The following is a 16,937-nucleotide window of genomic DNA, read 5'->3' on the forward strand; positions in this document are numbered from 1 at the left end:
AGGTCTGCCTAGAGCAAGGCTAGGTGATGGTGCCTTAGACAGCAAGGCACAACCAGCTCTCTCCCCTACAATGAAAATTATGTTCTCTTCTTTTTCCCATCCTCAGATACTGCTCTAGGTGGTTTCCTAGCCTCCAGCTGAAGATTGTTGCCAAAGGAAATCCCACCCCAGATTCCCTCCAAACCAGAATCATGCCTGTACTTTTACTGTAAAGTAGCAGCAGTAAACACCATTCCACTCATCCCAAATGAAACCTAACACCTAAGTCACCTACATCACAAAGCTGAAAGCACCCTGGGAATTCCAGCTAAAAACCTGTAGGGCAAGAAAGGACCCATAACCTCTGTCTGTGTTCTTCTGCAGAGTCAGCTCAGATCCCATTGAATGTTTTTACAAACCCAAAATCTCTTGTACCAAGGTGCCATTCACCTACATACAGATACCTGGACTGCCATGTTGCTTGGACTCATTTATTGCCATCCATATCTGTATTCAGGCTGGTGAAAAGCATTGCTGTTCAGGCTCATTCTGAGAATCATGCATTATCCTAGGTCCAGCTGGACCTTAAGGGTGCTGTTATAAAAGGTCCCAGCACAGTTGGAGCCCCCAAAGACCAACACCGTGTGCAGCTTCTGCTCCTCTTTGTTTTCCTCGTCCATATCCATCAAGTGGGCAGGAGTCAGGTCAAGTAATGTGTGACCAGCTCGGGGAACAGAGCAGAGGTCATGGTGGATCACTGTGCTCCATGAAAGAGTATCTGAAGTGGAAAGGGGATATCAATACTGACAAGCCCATTCCTAGTGCAAGGGATGAGACAAATGGACTAGACTGGGTGTTCAGAAACACCACTGCAGCCCCAGAGTCACCTTTAGCTATCAAAACAGGGCAGGAGAGTCACTCACCTAGGTGGAAGACAAAGGCATCATGCAAGGCTCCTCTGGCATTGCAGCCTCCACTGATCAGAACCTTCTGGTCCGACACAGCCAGAGCTGCATGAAAGCTGTGACCAAAGCAAAGTCAAGAAGTGACTACAACAAAACCTGCTGGGATGGCCTCAGTCAGCAATGGGCAGGGATTGCCAGACTTCATCAGGAGGTTGGAGGCTTAAGCTGCAGGAAGAAAGTTGACTTCTGGTTCTCTCTGCCCTGACTTGCAGAATAACCCTAAAAGAGATGTTTGCCTCTGCAGGTCAGGCCACAATCAGGCCTGAATAGCAACTCATTATCTCAGAAGGAGCTATCAAAACTCCTATGCTTTGCTCTGTGGGATGAGATAGCAGGGTAGCTGGGCTCTGCACTGATTTAGATTGTTCTAGTGAGCAATTCTGTCCCTTTAGGAGCAGCATAGTCCTGGTACAGGAGTTTCTTCCTCTGTGTGGCACCACACCTCTCCAGGCACTGTGAAGACCAAACAGCAGGCCATACAGCTTACTAGCATACAGCAGAAAACTTACCCTAGCCTGAAAGACAGATTTCCAGTGAGACTAAGGAATATCCCCCCACACCATACAGGCACCAACAAGAACAGCATAGGAACTCCTGGCCCCACAGTGGAGAGAAGATTCAGTGCATTTTGACTAGTGGAACAGAGACATGCAGCTGGGTCTGATCACAAGCACTGTTTAAACCTGGCTTCAGAGAGAAATGAAAGAAGAAGATTGCTCCTGGGTCTGCAATGGAATCTTACCAACGTGCAGAAGGCTGTCCTGCCAGGAGGGGGACTGATGTGTACTCCATGAAACCTGACAGAGAGAAAAGGCAGGTGAAGTGTCCAAAAACCTCAGCCTCATCAGTAGACAAAAACTTAGATACTCTGCCACACCAACAATGCCTCTGCCTTCTCTGTTACCCAGCTTCTTCCAAAAAAGACATTGTTTTTCTTCCTTACCTCCCTAATTGCCCCAGAAAGGGATTTTTTTTAACCCATAGTTTTTCATCTCCATTGCCTAATAAAGAGTTTGTATAATGCTATTGCTATTTTCCCACTGAACACACCTCACTCCCAAGTCCCTATCTTGAAACAGACCTTCCCAAGGCACAGACTTTCTTACCCAGATCCAGAATGTGCATGTCGCTGAGGTAGACAGAAGTCCTCTGACCCCCAAAAATCACCAACTTGTTTTTCAATAGAGTAGCTGAATGCCTGGGCAGAGAGCAAGCAAATTAATAAAACATCTTCAGCAAGTTCCCAAAACTTCAGTTTTAGCCTTGGCGTCTTCTACTGGGCTCCCATAGCTTCAGTCTACACCTGGGACAAAATCCCATCAGGATTCACAACAGGAGGTACTGAGAATTCCATTGCTCTAAACACAGCCCTATCTTAAGGAGTACATGGTGGAAAACAGTCACCTAATATTTAAGAAATCACACTGGTGTGGGAGGGAAGATAAGCAGAGTTTCCTGCACTGTTTTAAATAACTGGAATTAAAGCACTCTCACCCAAGCCTAGGCAGTGGCTTCTCCCCTTCTGAAATGGGCTGATACCAAATTTCATGCTCTGGATTGAAGACATAGAGCACATTGCTGCAGGGTGCAGCTGCCACTGATGCCTTTCTGGGGAAAGTTCCTCCAAAAACAAAGAGCTCCTTGTGGTAGATAGTTGCACTGTGGTAGGTGAGCACTGGTATCCTCCCTTTAGCCTAGAAAGATTTCGACATATATTTGTTACAAAAAGTGCATTATTTGCTGCATGACCCATAGTAAAGGGGCCCACATCATGCAATGAGTTTGACAAGTCTCAATTTTCACTTTATTGGCTCCCTGCCAGACCTTTGCTGCACAGGCAGACAGTACATTCTTTGCATCCTCTACACCACCAGAATGCTCTGATAAGAAAAGGAAGTCAGCCTCCCACACCTTCCTCAGAAGATATCAGGGAACAGAAAGGCTTCATCCAGGCTTACTCTGTAGAAGCCATTTTGTCTTTACCAGGAAAGAGACAGTCCCATGCTGACAAGGGCTCAGAATTCTGCTTACTTGGGGCAGTTCCTGATTTGAGAAGACTGGCTCTTCACCTCAGCATCTGGTACTGCTCTCAATTACACCATGTAAAATGAGAGAACATTTCCCTCTACTGCTTGTACAGTACCTCCCACCACTGAGCTTGGTCAAGCATAGCCCTCTGCAGCAACCATTTTTTCCCATTGCTTCATTCATTGTAGGTACAGCTCCTGGTTTCTGTTCAGCATGTGGCTTTTCAAGACAGCCACCAAATACCTGTCAAACCCAACTATGCATCTCAGACAACCTGCACCAACAGTGGACCAAGACCACTGGACTAAGGACATGGGCACACGGACTGCCACATTCAGGCAGAACCTGCCACTCCTCCTGCACTTTTGTCTTGGAAGAGATGCAGCACTCACAGCCACAAGGAGCCATTTCCAGGTGACAGTGTCCAGAATGTAGATGCTGCTGTTATCTTTGTCCTCCCTTATGCCCCCAAAGATGTAGATACGCTTGGTGTCCGGGTCGTAGGTCGCTGTGTGACCATGCAAGCATGATGGCATGGCATTTTGTAGCTGGAAACCCACTGGAAGCCATAAATCACTGTCTGTGGGAGCAACAGCAAACACAGTGTGGGAGTTCAAAAATGCTCTTGATTTCTCTAGATTTAAAGAACATGCCATAAAATCTTTACTCAAAACCCTTGCTCCTTTTGTCTCCTCCTCTCCTTTGATTCAGGGCTAGTAGAGGGAACTCTTACAGAATGGTTTCTGTAAGGAATGATGGGGAATAGCAAGGTGAAGGAGAAGACCAGTGAGGTGCAGAAAGATACAAGGCACTGGAATTGTATGTCACACTTCCCCACCAGTCACCACACACAGACTGCAAACTACACTGTTGCTTTTACCTCTTAAAATTCTAACTCTTTCCAGAAATTGTACCTTAGCTCCTAGAGTACTCTCAAGTATAATCCCAGAGCCTCATAAGGCACTCTATGCTATCAGCTCAGCCAGGTGACATGCCAGATATGATGCCTTTGCTGTCCCCTCCATATGCACAGATGCCCAAGTACCCCCTCCCATCTGCATGAGCTATCCTTGAGTCCCACTGTCCCCATTGCTTTTCACAACACTAAAGTCCCCACCAATTTCCAGCTTCCAAAGAGCATCCCTGCAGGACTGTTGATTGACACCTTCTCCACCAATGAGAACAGCTGTCCCCAGGTCACTGAGGCACATGGCATGGCACCACCGAGGGCTGGGACTGCCTGGGGAGGGAAGAGCACAGGCCTGTGAGCAGTCAGACATGACACCCTCAGCTCCCTCCCTTCCCTGCTGGGGAGAACAAGCCACCTGAATGCTCAGAGGGGAGAAATGGTAAGACAAGGGCCCCTGCTCCCTGCAGGGGAGAAAGACATACCTCCCTAAGGAATACTTTCAATTGGCTAGGGGGAATAATTGGTGTACTTAGAGAGACCTCAGGAGCAAGTAGCTGGATGTAGGATGCATTCAGGCTGCCACTTCAGACAGGCTTGGACGTCCCCCATTTACCACCCCGCCTCCAGAAGTGGATATCTCAGTTATGCTACCCATCCTGCACTACTCCTTGTGAGGGAGGGCTACCCAGGGACAGCTCATCAATGCCTAAGCCAGAACAATCAGAAGCCTGGAGCTACTTCCAGAGGTATTCCTTATACTGCTTTGTTCCTCCTCCCTTCCCCTCCCAGACCCCTGCAGTTGACTGAGCAAGCTAAAAAAATACTTTTAAACCAAAGTCTATTTCATGTCTTACCTTTTTTCCTCAAAGAGCTATGTACCCAGAGGTGGGCCTGAGATTTAGAGAGGCTAAAGAAACATATTTGAGAGCCTGACAGTACCAGAAGCACTGATGGCATGAAGAGGAACAGTATATACACGACCTACTTGTTTTTCTTGATCACCGGGGAGATACAGGATGAAGCATAAGAGGCTTTTGATATTGAAGGGAAAGAATATCATCACTGAGTGACTGCTAAGACAAAGCAGGGTCTAGGAACCAAATCCTCACCTTGCAGCTCCTTCACCGCCAGATCTGCAGAGGGAACACAGGGATGGCCCCATAAAGCAGCCAGCAGACATACTGTGAAAAGTGCTTAGCTCCATTGTGTAAGAGCCCTTTGACCTTCCTTCCTCCAACCTCCAGCCAAAGCTACCTCACTGCAACAAACAAGGTGCAGGACCAAGAATCATGAATTAAGTCTCATCAGAAGAAATGCAGAAAATAGATAAGAGCAGGGCACACTTCCTCTAACTGCCAAATACTGTCACCATTGCATTTTACCCCTCTGACAGAAGTTCATTTCCCCCCTTCTCACACTGCCTGCAGCAGAAAAAACACTATGATGAAGCTATAGTTTTCTTTATAACAAGCAAGACAAGTCCTAATAAGTAATTTCTTATGGGAAATAAGAAAGCTAAGCTATTGCCAAACTTTTACACATAAACTTGGTCAAACTCTGGAGTTGACATGGAATTCCCACTCCAGAAGCCTAAGTTTTTGTTTCCAAACCCCTTGGCACTTACCTTCTCACTGCTCAAAAGCCAGTACAATTATACTAATTACATATATATATATATATATGTATATATATATGTTCCTTTTTGCATTCTCTATACTATAATAATAACCACTGTCTTCTATAGACCAAGTGGTATGATATTTTAGTAGAGGTACAAACAGACTAATGCAGGGGTTACAGAACATCACAGTAGGTAGCTTTCTCATGCTTCAATTTACTCTTCTGTAAAGCAAGGTTAGCAATATTTGCCTTAATTTATAAAACACTTCTACTTGTATGAACAGATAGGCATTATGTCATGGTAAAAAGTGGTGGCACTAAGGTGTTATATCCCATGTTCTATTTCTGGCCTTTTCCCAGTAGGCAAAAACTCATAAAACAGCTAAATAAATAAAGTTCATTCTCAGTATTTCAAAGCCAAACATACAAGCCTATCATGCCTTGGAGGTACATAGAGAAATGGAATGGGAAGGTGCAGCCCAACAGCATTGACAGATCATTCAGACAAGACCTGTAAAATAAAGTTGTAAGCTACCAGAGTTACCTTCGTCATCAAGATCTCTCTCAGATGATGTGGGTTCAAATAAAACCTTTCTGGGCTTTTTGGAGTGAACTCTTGGTGGTGGTCCTGGGTCACGGCTCTTCGTCCAGGCCTCATTGGTTTCCACCTTTTCAGCTGGAGACTTCAGAGCACAGGGCACCACCACGGTCCTCAGTGGTGGCCAGATGTCCTTTTTCACAGGCCTGGATGCTCTGGCAGCCACCTCTGAGCTCTGACTCTTAACCTGTGACATGAGTCCCAGCCAAATCAGCCCAAAGAAAGATACCTGAGGCTACTGTGAATTGCATCTCACTGGGCCAGAGATGTGGCAACTGTTTTTATGCTCATCTTCCCATTGAGTTTTAAGAGCCAACATGCCATCAGTATCAGCTGCCAAACAGATGCTGAGCAATGCAGCTATCTGCTACTCTGTGCCGTAGTCAGCTTTCAGACTGCTGGCTGCTGGACACAGCTAAAACATGGCAGGGCAAAAAGCCTATCTGTACTAGGAATGAAGGGGCTGGTTCACCATTCCACCAAGGACTACTACATTCAACATTTCAAAAGGTATTTCAATTGAGAATGTATCTTTCTTCAGCGCAAGAGAAACTTTGGCTCCAGAACTTGCTTGGCCATATCTCCTCAAAAAAAATGGCAGCAAATATTTCTGCTAGCCATCAACTGAATGGCTACTGGTGAGGGAGAAGATACTAAGAAAAAAAGGAAATAACAAGAAGGTGATTCCAAAATACACACACCCCAGTAGGATCCTCCAGGTCCTGGTCAAGGGGTCTATCATCTGCTGGGAGCACTGGTGACTGGCTGGTCTCTGGTACAAGGAAGGGATGGACAGGTGTACTGCTGGAGACACCTCGGAGCAGCTGCAGCAGAAACAGCAACAGAACTCTAATTGTGTTAGCCTCCATCCACAGAAAGGACAAGCAAAATCAAATATTGCAAGGGACAGATACCGTGTAATGGAATAACCTGCCTTTCATCTCCCACACCAACAAAACAAGCAAGGAAAAGAAAAGCCAGGCACTGCAAGATGCTAAATCCAGTGGCTTCAGCTCAAGGTAAAACAACTATGTAAGTGTCAAAGACTCAGGAGAGAGCGGGACTGGAAGTGAACAGCTGTTGGCTGCCCATCTCCTGCGACACACAAGGTGTTCTGGCAAAACTGTTCAGAGGATAGGTCTGGAGCATCACAGAGCTTTCGGGCTCAGCACAGACATGCATTAACAGATCCAGGTTTGTCAGCTCTACCTTGGTGTAGCAGAGAAGGAAAAGGAGAGCAAAAAAGGAGATTCTGGGGCTGAGAAGTGACAACATTTGGGACCCTGGACAGGAAGAGAGGACAGTGTCAATTCTTTTACCTGTCCATTGACAGTTAGAACAAGCCTCACAGGGTTGCCTTTGTCCATCTCCTTCCACGAGGCCATGAAAAGATCTGTTCTCCAGTCACCTTCCCACACCAGAGACCTGCACAAGGGACCATGGCTTTTCAGCCCATAGGTGACACTGACCAGGGAAAAATTCCAGCTCCCATAGTAGATGATAACAGCCCAAAGCCAAAAGAGATCCAGCCCTGAAAGCAGCCAAAAGGACCCATCACTAGAGGGAAACACCATGGTGGAGGACCAGCAGGCCCACGTGGCTTTTGGGTAACAGCAGCAGAATCAGGCAGCACCAGAGATCAGAAAGCTTTTCTAGGATGCCCCTCCTGACACCCTGGCAGCTCCTGCTGTAACCTGCGGGTGGGCTCCAGCGTGCCGACCCGCTGTGGCGCGACGCCTGGGGACACCAGCACATCCACTGCGATGCTCGTGTCCGCAGAGTAACAGCTCCAGTCGCCCAGCCCGAACACCACCATCTGCTTTGGCAAGGGCAGCGGCAGCCAAGCCTGGAAACCCATCTGGCTGGAATGGCTGCAAAGGGGAGCGAAAAAAAACGAGAGATAGTAATCGAGGAGTAAAATAAAAAGTGAAAAAATATATGAAAGCGCCTTTATGCCAGGGAAGCGTGAAAGGAGAGGGCTTGTGTCATTTAAAGATGAAACCATGCAAGGATGCAGGGAAGGAGATAACCGGTGGCAAGGGAGAGCCGCCAGGGGCTGGGGCAGCTCAGCCACGCGGGCAGCGGCATTTCCAGAGCGGGCCAAGGCACGGCGTGCGGGCGCCCGGCCAGCAGGGGAGCCCAACCCCGCCAGGGCCCGGCCGCATCCGCGCAACGCCGGGGCGGAGCCGGGCCGCACCTGCCGAGCCGCCGCGGCGGCTCCCGCAGAGCCCACAGCACGTAGAAGGCCAGGCCGCCCTGCCGGGCGCTGCCCGCAGGCCCCGGCCGGTCCCGGCGGCGGGCGCGCAGCATGGCTTCGGTGAGCAGGCCAGGCTGCCGGGGCCGCTTTTAAAGCACCGCGGCGCAGCGGGGGCGGCTCCGACATCCCCCGGCCCGGCCCCGCAGCTGCGGAGGGGCCCGGCTGGGCCCGCCCTGCCCGTGTTGGGAGCGCCCGGGGCGCGGCCACCCCCGTCAGGGGCGGTGCCGGCGGCAGCCCTGCCAAGCCGGCAGGAGGTCGGGGGGCGAGGGCTCGCTGCTCAGGTTTTCCGAAGCTCGGACCAGCCTTGCCTCGTACCAAATCAGCCTCTATAGAATCACAGAATTAATTAGGTTGGAAAAGACCTCTGAGATCATCGAGAACAGACAATGACTGAACCTCACCATGTCAACTAGACATGGGCACTTACACATCCGGTCTTTCCTTAGACAGCTCCAAGGATGGTGACTCCACCACCTCCCTGCGCAGTCCATTCCAGTATATAATCACTCTTTCTGTGAGGAAATTCCTTCTAATGTCCAACCTAAACCTGCCCTGGCACAGTTTTACACTATGTCCTCTTGTCCTGTCACTGGCTGCCTGGGAGAAGAGGCCAATTCCCACCTGGCTACACGCTCCTTTCAGGTAGTTGTACAGAGTGATAAGGTCTCCCCTGAGCCTCCTCCTCTCCAGCCTAAACAACCTCAGCTCCCTCAGCCACTCCTCAAAGAACTTGTGTTCTAGACATTCACCATTTCTAGAGCCCAAGCCACATGACCTTTTCCAGAGAGGGATAATCTGCATTCCGATTCCTAACTGAGGTATCTGAACACGTTTCTTGTAGCCTTCATGAAAAGGAGCAGGTGTGAACCTTGCTTCTCTTACTCTGCAGTCAGGGCTCATATTGAAGGTAGGAGGGTGGCAGATACTCCTTAAGCAGTAATTACATGTGTGTATGTGTGTGTTACTACAGAGGCTCCACAGGGTAACTGATACCACCTGGATAAAAATGAGTAGCTCTGCTAAGCTTAAAACTGCTGTTGATAATCAGACACTACTAAAAGCAGTGACAGGACTTCAGCAGCCAAAGCACAATATTCTCCCTATGCACCTGAAACAAGAAGAGCCACTTCCCTGGCAGAGCCAACAAAGCCTGCAGCAAGGCCATCACAGAGCACCTCATGATCAGTGTTTCTGCTGCAGCACATGCACAAAAGTTAGAGATGGGGGAAAGGGAGTGGCAGAGTGGGGGTGGAACTTCCAGAGATAGGAAGAACTTACGTGAAATTTTTTATCTCTTCCCTGCATCTCCCTGTTTTGCCTAATTTTCTTCTTGGCCGTACACCTGAGCCAAGCACAAGAACATATTGTGAGTGCATCATAATAAAGTAGCACTGTTTCTCTTTGGTGGTCTTAAAATGCAATGAAACATCTTTAACGTGGCAGAATCATCTATCCTTTGGATCAGCTTGGTTTATGATTGCTCCTGCCCATCAGTTAAGTTTATAAAAGTGTTCCAAGGGATTAGAACAGAGAATTGAACCTCTGCAGCATTTGTCCTGCCAAACTTGAAATGAGATAGGTGAGAAAAGATGACTCCTGCTGTAGCCATCATTCCTCATTTTGACCAGCAAGTGCTTCTTTCAGGACATGTAAATAGAGCCTTTGTAGTATGATAAAGCTGAGGGGCAAAGCAGCTTTGAGGAGCTGTGAAGGGCAAACACTTTTCTGTAGACAATTTAATGAGTATCTGGTAACTGAAGAGTTGTTTCTAAATCCTCCAGATTGAAAGCTGAAGAAAGGAGCTAGGGGATCTCAGCAAATGGAAGTTACAAGTACCAGTATGAAGAACTGGAGGGTAAAGTATTCAAACTCTACCTATGTCCATCATATGAGCTTGGCTACTTGCTTGTTCCTCTCCAATTCCTCAAGCATTCAGTACAATCTCAAGAAAAATATTCCAGCAAATCATTTTAATAGACAAAAGGTTTCCTGGCTGGAACCATCATCATGAGCTGATAACAGAGCATTTTCCTATCCACTTGCATCAGAATCTCCTGTACACTGCAAAGTATAATTTGCGTATTTGCTTCTTCTTTGCTTCTAAAACTAACTACCCTCTTGTTTTGTTGAAAGGTCTATAGTTGAATTTTTCATATCAAGATATTCACTTGCCTTAAACATAAGATGAAGTTCTTGGTTGCATAGTGAAAAGTTTATTTAAAGGGAGTAAGTTCCAATATATTATTACAAATCAACTACAACACATCAAATATAAACAATACAAACCAATTGAAGAAGAAATGCAAGCACACTATAAATATAGCCTTCATATGTGCCCTTCAGAAAGAGTCCAGTGACACATTTTGTTAAAATATCCTCTTCTGTATTTAAAACTCACCTCTTGGTGAGCACATGGAAAGCAAACAACTGGCGTTGAGAACTCAATTTTGAAATCTCAGGACATCAAAAATATTCACATCACATAGGCAAGGACTGACAAACAACCATCACAGTTCACAAGAACACAGGTCTGAAAAAGTTATGATAAGCTACAAGGTGCTCCCCATTGAAAGCCTGTGCTAATGGTTTGGAGGTGTGAGTGGAAAGCAGCCTGCTTCCCTTTGAGGAGAGCTGTCCCCAGGGCATCTTGGAGGTTGCAGGGAGGCCATCTCCAGCTATTTATCATTTCCAAACACGTCTCCTAAACGTCAAGGTCACTACTTGGCAAGGTCTTCTTAGCTCTCAATTTTGCAGCTGGCATCCCACTTCTTGTCCAAGGGACTTGACTCAGCAGCCCAGATGGGTTTAAAACAGATAACCCTCCCTGATGGATCAGAAAATTCTTCCTCTCTCCCTTCCCAATAACAACTACATTTAATGTATGATGATTCTGAGAAAGCAACATGTAAAATCCAGAATGGGACCCAGAAAAGCCAAGGGGACTCAGATCCACCATCCACCTGGACTGATACACCTTCAGCTGCAACAGCACCACAGTTTCGGAATAAGTAGCCAGAGACTCTCTACAGGCAAATGTATCTGGGGACTATCCCCCCAGAACACTCTCCTCCTTGTAATATACATTTGAAGTCTGCTATTTAATGTACCTTTTAAAACATTATTTAATTGGTATTTACTGCAAATCAACTTCTTTAGATAAATGCCGTAGCACTTTGACTCCTGCTAAACTCCTGTCTTCTTTCACAGTCTAATTAGCAATGTATTTAACACAATCAGTTCCCAGTTTTTCATTCTGCTAGTTGCGAAGTTCTCATTCATGTACATGATATTGTCACATCCAATATTTTCCCAGATATGAGAAAAAGAGAAATGCTTTTTTCTTTTACACTTGTAGATATAAAAAAACCCTGAACAAAATACTCGTTGCTTTGGTCTCTCATCCACACTCAATATGCATAAGCACACACCACTCAGAACTCTGGATTTCAACACTCTTTTTAGAGAAAATTATGGCCATAAGAAACACTCTTCTATGTCTATCTAGTGTTCCTCTGGTCCTTGGGTTTAGTGTCAGCATATCAAAAGGAGCAGTCCTCTAGTGTTCCTAGACATCTGACAGCAGCATATGAAGGCAACGAATGTATGGCACCAGGAAATTCAAATACCATTGTACTACTCATCTTACAGCAACAAGGTGGTTTATGAACAGGTCTCCAGGAACAGCCTAGAGGGGCTCTCCCTGCCTGACCTTAGCAAGTACCACCCCCTCCCCAAATATGCAGAGAAATAAGAAGAAATCTCTTGTATTAATGACACCTATGGTTCTCATTTCAGACATGCTGTTTGTTCCTAAGGCACCTTGTGATAAATCCTCTGTAGAGTGGCTTTAATAGGAGTAGTGAGGCAAGAAGGAAGAGTATAAGCAGTCGGGATGAAAGTGAATTCATTTAGGGATTCATTCTCTCCCCTAATTCCCCACAAGAACAAAATCTTTCAGCAGCTAGACCTGTAATAAGATTTACCTCAAATTCACCTCACCAGGTCCAGCTCCACAATAACTGACCCAGTGCAGGCCATAGATGGAGGTTACATGCACACACAGGTACAAGGAGATAAGCTGACTGGGTACAGCCACAAAGAGAGGCATGTGGCTGCCTTCTAGATCCAGTGCATAGTAACTTGACTTTCTGAGCACCTGAAGTCAGGTAACTAAGCTCTTCCTCTTAACACATTTTCATCTTACCTGTTTGTGCATATTAAATGGGTCCCAAGAATTAATTTGCTACAAGGCTGTGTCTGTCACCAGTAACCTTTTCTGAGAACATTTATTACAGGCCTCCAAAGGGTCTGAGTAAATGTAAGCAGTACCAGTAGTGGTCCTTGATGTAAGCAATTGTAACTCTCTATTCTCAATAAACACATACATTTTAAACTTCTGCTGCTATATTACACCTAAAGCAAAAAAGAGGAAGCAATGGAGAGCTTATTACCTTCTCTCACATAAAAAATGTCCAACAGATTAGTACCATTATTATAACTAAACACTTAACCAAGGTCATTTTTATACAAGTCCTTTGCTACACAATATATCTCTGACTGAACAAGTAAATTTTATTTAGATCTAAATTATGTTCAAAACAAAATGGAAAACAATTTTGTGCTTTCACAAAAGCAAACCCAAAATGCAAAAGAAGCTTCTTTCTTGATTTAGCTTTTTGAATTTCTAAAGACAATTTAGAGGGAAAGAAAACCTATATTAAAAACCCATTTGAAGTCTTCCTTCCACAGAAACAAAAAATTTTGCTTTCCTGAGGATTAATTTCCCTCTCTGAGGTGCAAGTGCATTTAAACTTTATTTTTCTTTCTTTACCAAGGCCTAATTCCAAAGATCTCTATTTAAATAAGAAGGATTTCCATAACTGCCTAAGCCAGCTAGCAAGATTGAATACAAATCCAGGAAATATACCAAAGTATACAAGAAAAAAATACACATGCGAAATAAGATTATTTCTTTGAAACAACTATGGGTTTGATATTGAACAGGAATGGCTGCTGTTAATCACTAGCCACACAGCCAAGCTATTGGATTTATCAGAAAATTAATAAAAACTGTGTATCCTTCCAAAAAGAAGTTGTCACTTTGATTATGAATGCTAGTTGAATACCTGAGAAACAACAAACATATTTGTATAATATAGAAATATAAGAAAATAAACAAAAAGAGGAATTAACCTCTATAACTATGAAGCTTTCCTGAAGATTAAATATTCCTAAAGCTATCTTGTGTTCATAAAAGATACCAGATACTTCTGGGAAACTTAAGCAGTCAAACAACACACACCAAGTACTTTCAGTTCTACTGCAGTAGGCCTGTCTGTGGGCAGGCTGCACTTGCAGGCTGGGCACATACTCATTGGGATGACATTCCACATTCAATGCTGCTTTTGGGCTTAAGTCAATGAGACCAGGTAGACGGGCACAGTTCCAAAAGAGTGACCCCAGCCTTTTTAAATATTGGTCCACAGTTCAGAAAGCAAGAACTGAATAATAGGTTTGCCACCTACAGTGTAATTTATCTTAATAAAAACCATTAACTAATGGCTTGAAAACTGGGACATACTATCTGTGTGTCAGCAAGTCATCAAAACTGGTTGTAAGGCAGTTTTTGTGATCAAAACCACTGTATAGTTTTAAATGGAGATAACCACTACAATGCAACAAGCTGTGCAGCTGAGGATCAGTAATTCTGGAATATCTCATGTACATACAGGTCAGAGTTCCCTTCAACAGAAATAAATCCCGATCAGAAAGTGGAGTAGGTGCCAAATAGTACATCATATGTTAACCAGCACACACACACAGGGTTCTGCAGATCTCACAGCCAAGACCAACAGCAATCATTGAGTGGGGCAAGGCTGACATTGTGGTCACACTGAAGGGTCTATTCCATCTTCTTCTCTTTAGTGCCTCGGGTGACAGTGTGCTCTCCCCTCCCACTTCTGCTTGAGCAGTAGCCAGCCACCAGTAGTGGGCAGGAGGACTGTATCTGGCATAAGCTGGACTCTGAGAAGACAGATAACAACACAATAGTTAAGGGCCATAAGTCTTGCTCAACAGCTTAGGGCCAGGAAACCCAAAATACAGCCTGTATGGAAATATGACAGTAAGTCAATCATCTTACTCTAAATAGTGGACAGCCCAGGGCCTGTTACCCTCTCCTGCATGGCAGCAGGCTCTGCCCCAGGATCTCCACTCTAGTAGGAGTAGAGATCCTGCCTCTTAGGGTTAACTTCTTGAGGCTGAGAGATTCCTTGCTCAGGAGCTCTCACCAAGTGCTTGATAGCATACAAAACTTTGAAATCTCAGCTGAGATACAAGATTTACTGTACACATAATCCTTTAGATGTAAACTGCTGGCCAAGTCTGGGATTAAGTCTGGATCCAGACACACCTAAATTCCTCTTGAGGAAGGAGTTTAAAAAATAAGGGTGTCCTTTCTGAACTTCATGACTCAGCAGAGGGTCTCCCTGGCAGTTTTGTCTGACCCTGTCCTCTATGCAATGAACAGTTAAGTTTACCTTGCCATTGTATCTTGTTAAACTATTGTGACATTTGCATACTTTTATACAATCATAGAATGGTTTGGATTGGAAGCAGACTTTGAATATCATCAAGTTCCAACTGCTTTCCCTTGGGCAGGGACACCTTCAACTAGACCAGGTTGCTGTACCTGCAGGGTTGTGCGGGAGACAGGTCATATGTGCTGGAGTGCTGTACCTGTGTTGCTGTGTGCAGGAGATGGGTTACACCTGGTTCACAGCACTCACCTCAGTAGAGGATGAGAACAGCCTTTAGAACATCTGGGGAGAGCTGGGCATGCTCCAGTTACTGCTGCATGCAGTGCTTTGTGAGCCCAGGTGTACTGTATACTCTGTACGTACCGCAGGAGTCGCATGCTGCAGCCATGTCATGATCATTTCTGATGTTCCTGGCACAGCTCTGCTTTAGAGGCCTTGTCTGTCCAAGTATTTTGTACCATATGTGTGTGAGCTGATTGACATGACTGATGCCTGCTATCTGAATGATGCTTCATTAATTTCTTTGTCACATTTTTAATCAGCAACTTTCGTTATTCACAAACCAACACTTTAGAAAGGGTGGGGGAGTAAAATCCCCATATTTCCTTGTGATTTGCTTTTTTAACTCAACTCTCTTTTAAACCAGAAGCCGTTATGAAAGGATACTGGCAATTGCAGAATGTGATGAGTAACTCAGGTGGCCTGAGCTGCAGAAGTGTCTTTATAATACTCAACTGCTACTGTTGGACTTGGTTATCAGCTTTTTAATGAATTACTTTACTATAGGGGAATGAAGAGTTGTCCAAAATACAATGTAAATGTTACTGTGTTTAGAGTGTTTCTAGAGGTTTCAATAATTCAGATTTTATTAGCAATGACAGTTTCAATAAACTTTTAATGAAATATTAATTTCTTTTATAAAACAGCCCATGAAAAAAATCTCATTTCTTAAAAGCAGTTATTTAAACTGCTTTTCTGAGTCTAAAGGCCTGAAAAGCCTGGAGATTTTTGAGAATTTCTGAAATTTCTGTCTGAATGTGAATTATTGTGTGTATCAGATGGATATATGAATTCTAGTGTGTATCAGATGGATACAGACCCTTTTCCCTCTATCTCATAAGACCCACTGAAGCTGGAAAAGAAGTATAGTTCCATCTCCTGACAATTTGGGACAGTTAATTCCAGCACTGACCTTATTTTCAGAGACTGGCTTGTGTTGTTAAAGGATTTACTAAATAAACTTGCCATTTCCCTGTTGTTGGTATCTTTTACTTCCTACATCATCTGTTCAAAGAAAATTATTAATCTAATACTCTACTGTAAGGTTCTACCTGGTGCAGTCTTTTAGGTAATGGATCTAAGTGAAATTCCATAAACTTGGAATTTGGACAATTTGGAGCTCACAGAATGACTTAAGCTTGTACCCACTTTCACAAAAACACTTCCCTGACAAGCACTGAGTGGTGAACAAATATATTTTTTCCAAATTAACAACATAAAAAATAATGCAAGGAACAACCTAGTGAAACCTCTAAGAAAAATATAATCCCTATTTCTTATTTCCTTAAACAGTCCTGCAGAACTTCACCACTGAGTTTCAACACCACTATGTTTTCCCACAGGCTGCAGAACAGCCTGAAGAACCCTGGCATTGACCACAGATGATCTTATTATTCTGTGACATGACAAGCTTCTGTATTTTATGTGCAACTTTTCTTCTGGCATTGGCCCATAGTGTTTTCTGTGTGATCATAAATAGTTTTAGGGTGTTTTCCAGTGACTCAGTACAAAAGGTTCATAGAATCAGAGAGTATGTTGAGTTGGAAGAGGCCCACCATGATCATTGAGTCCAGCTCCTGTCTCAGGACACCCGAACAATCAGAACATGTGCATGAGAGTGTCGTCCAAACACTCCTTGAACTCTGTCAGGCTTGGTGCTGTGATCACTTCCCTGGGGAGCCTGTTCCAGTGCTCAACCACCATATGGATGAAAAACTTTTTCCTTATATCCAACCTAAACCTCCCCTGATTCAGCTTCAGG

At 44.8% G+C, this 16,937-nt stretch overlaps 1 protein-coding gene across 1 annotated transcript; it reads right to left on the reverse strand.

The window, feature by feature from the left end:
* Nucleotides 1-1,301: 1,301 nt before the first annotated feature.
* Nucleotides 1,302-5,103, reverse strand: LOC127059647 (kelch domain-containing protein 3-like). The gene is made up of 6 exons (XM_050974923.1): nucleotides 4,992-5,103; nucleotides 4,090-4,212; nucleotides 3,365-3,552; nucleotides 2,439-2,638; nucleotides 1,687-1,741; nucleotides 1,302-1,397 (listed from the first exon to the last, which is right to left on the reverse strand). The coding sequence occupies exons 2-6, from the start codon at nucleotides 4,181-4,183 to the stop codon at nucleotides 1,302-1,304; spliced, it is 633 nt and encodes a 210-aa protein (XP_050830880.1). The 5' UTR covers nucleotides 4,184-4,212; nucleotides 4,992-5,103.
* Between the last annotated feature and the right edge of the window lie 11,834 nt (nucleotides 5,104-16,937).

Source organism: Serinus canaria, chromosome 5 (assembly GCF_022539315.1).
Source record: "Serinus canaria isolate serCan28SL12 chromosome 5, serCan2020, whole genome shotgun sequence".
In the NCBI taxonomy this organism is placed as follows: Eukaryota; Metazoa; Chordata; class Aves; order Passeriformes; family Fringillidae; genus Serinus; species Serinus canaria.

Coding starts and splice junctions, on each gene's coding strand:
- LOC127059647 (XM_050974923.1), bottom strand. CDS start 4,183: ATGTGCCTCAGTGACCTGGGGACAGCTGTTCTCATTGGTGGAGAAGGT. Junction 3,553..4,089: donor TCTTTGGAAGCTGGAAATTG/GTGGGGACTTTA, acceptor TTGCTCCCACAG/ACAGTGATTTATGGCTTCCA. Junction 1,398..1,686: donor GGACAGCCTTCTGCACGTTG/GTAAGATTCCAT, acceptor TGGTCTTCACAG/TGCCTGGAGAGGTGTGGTGC.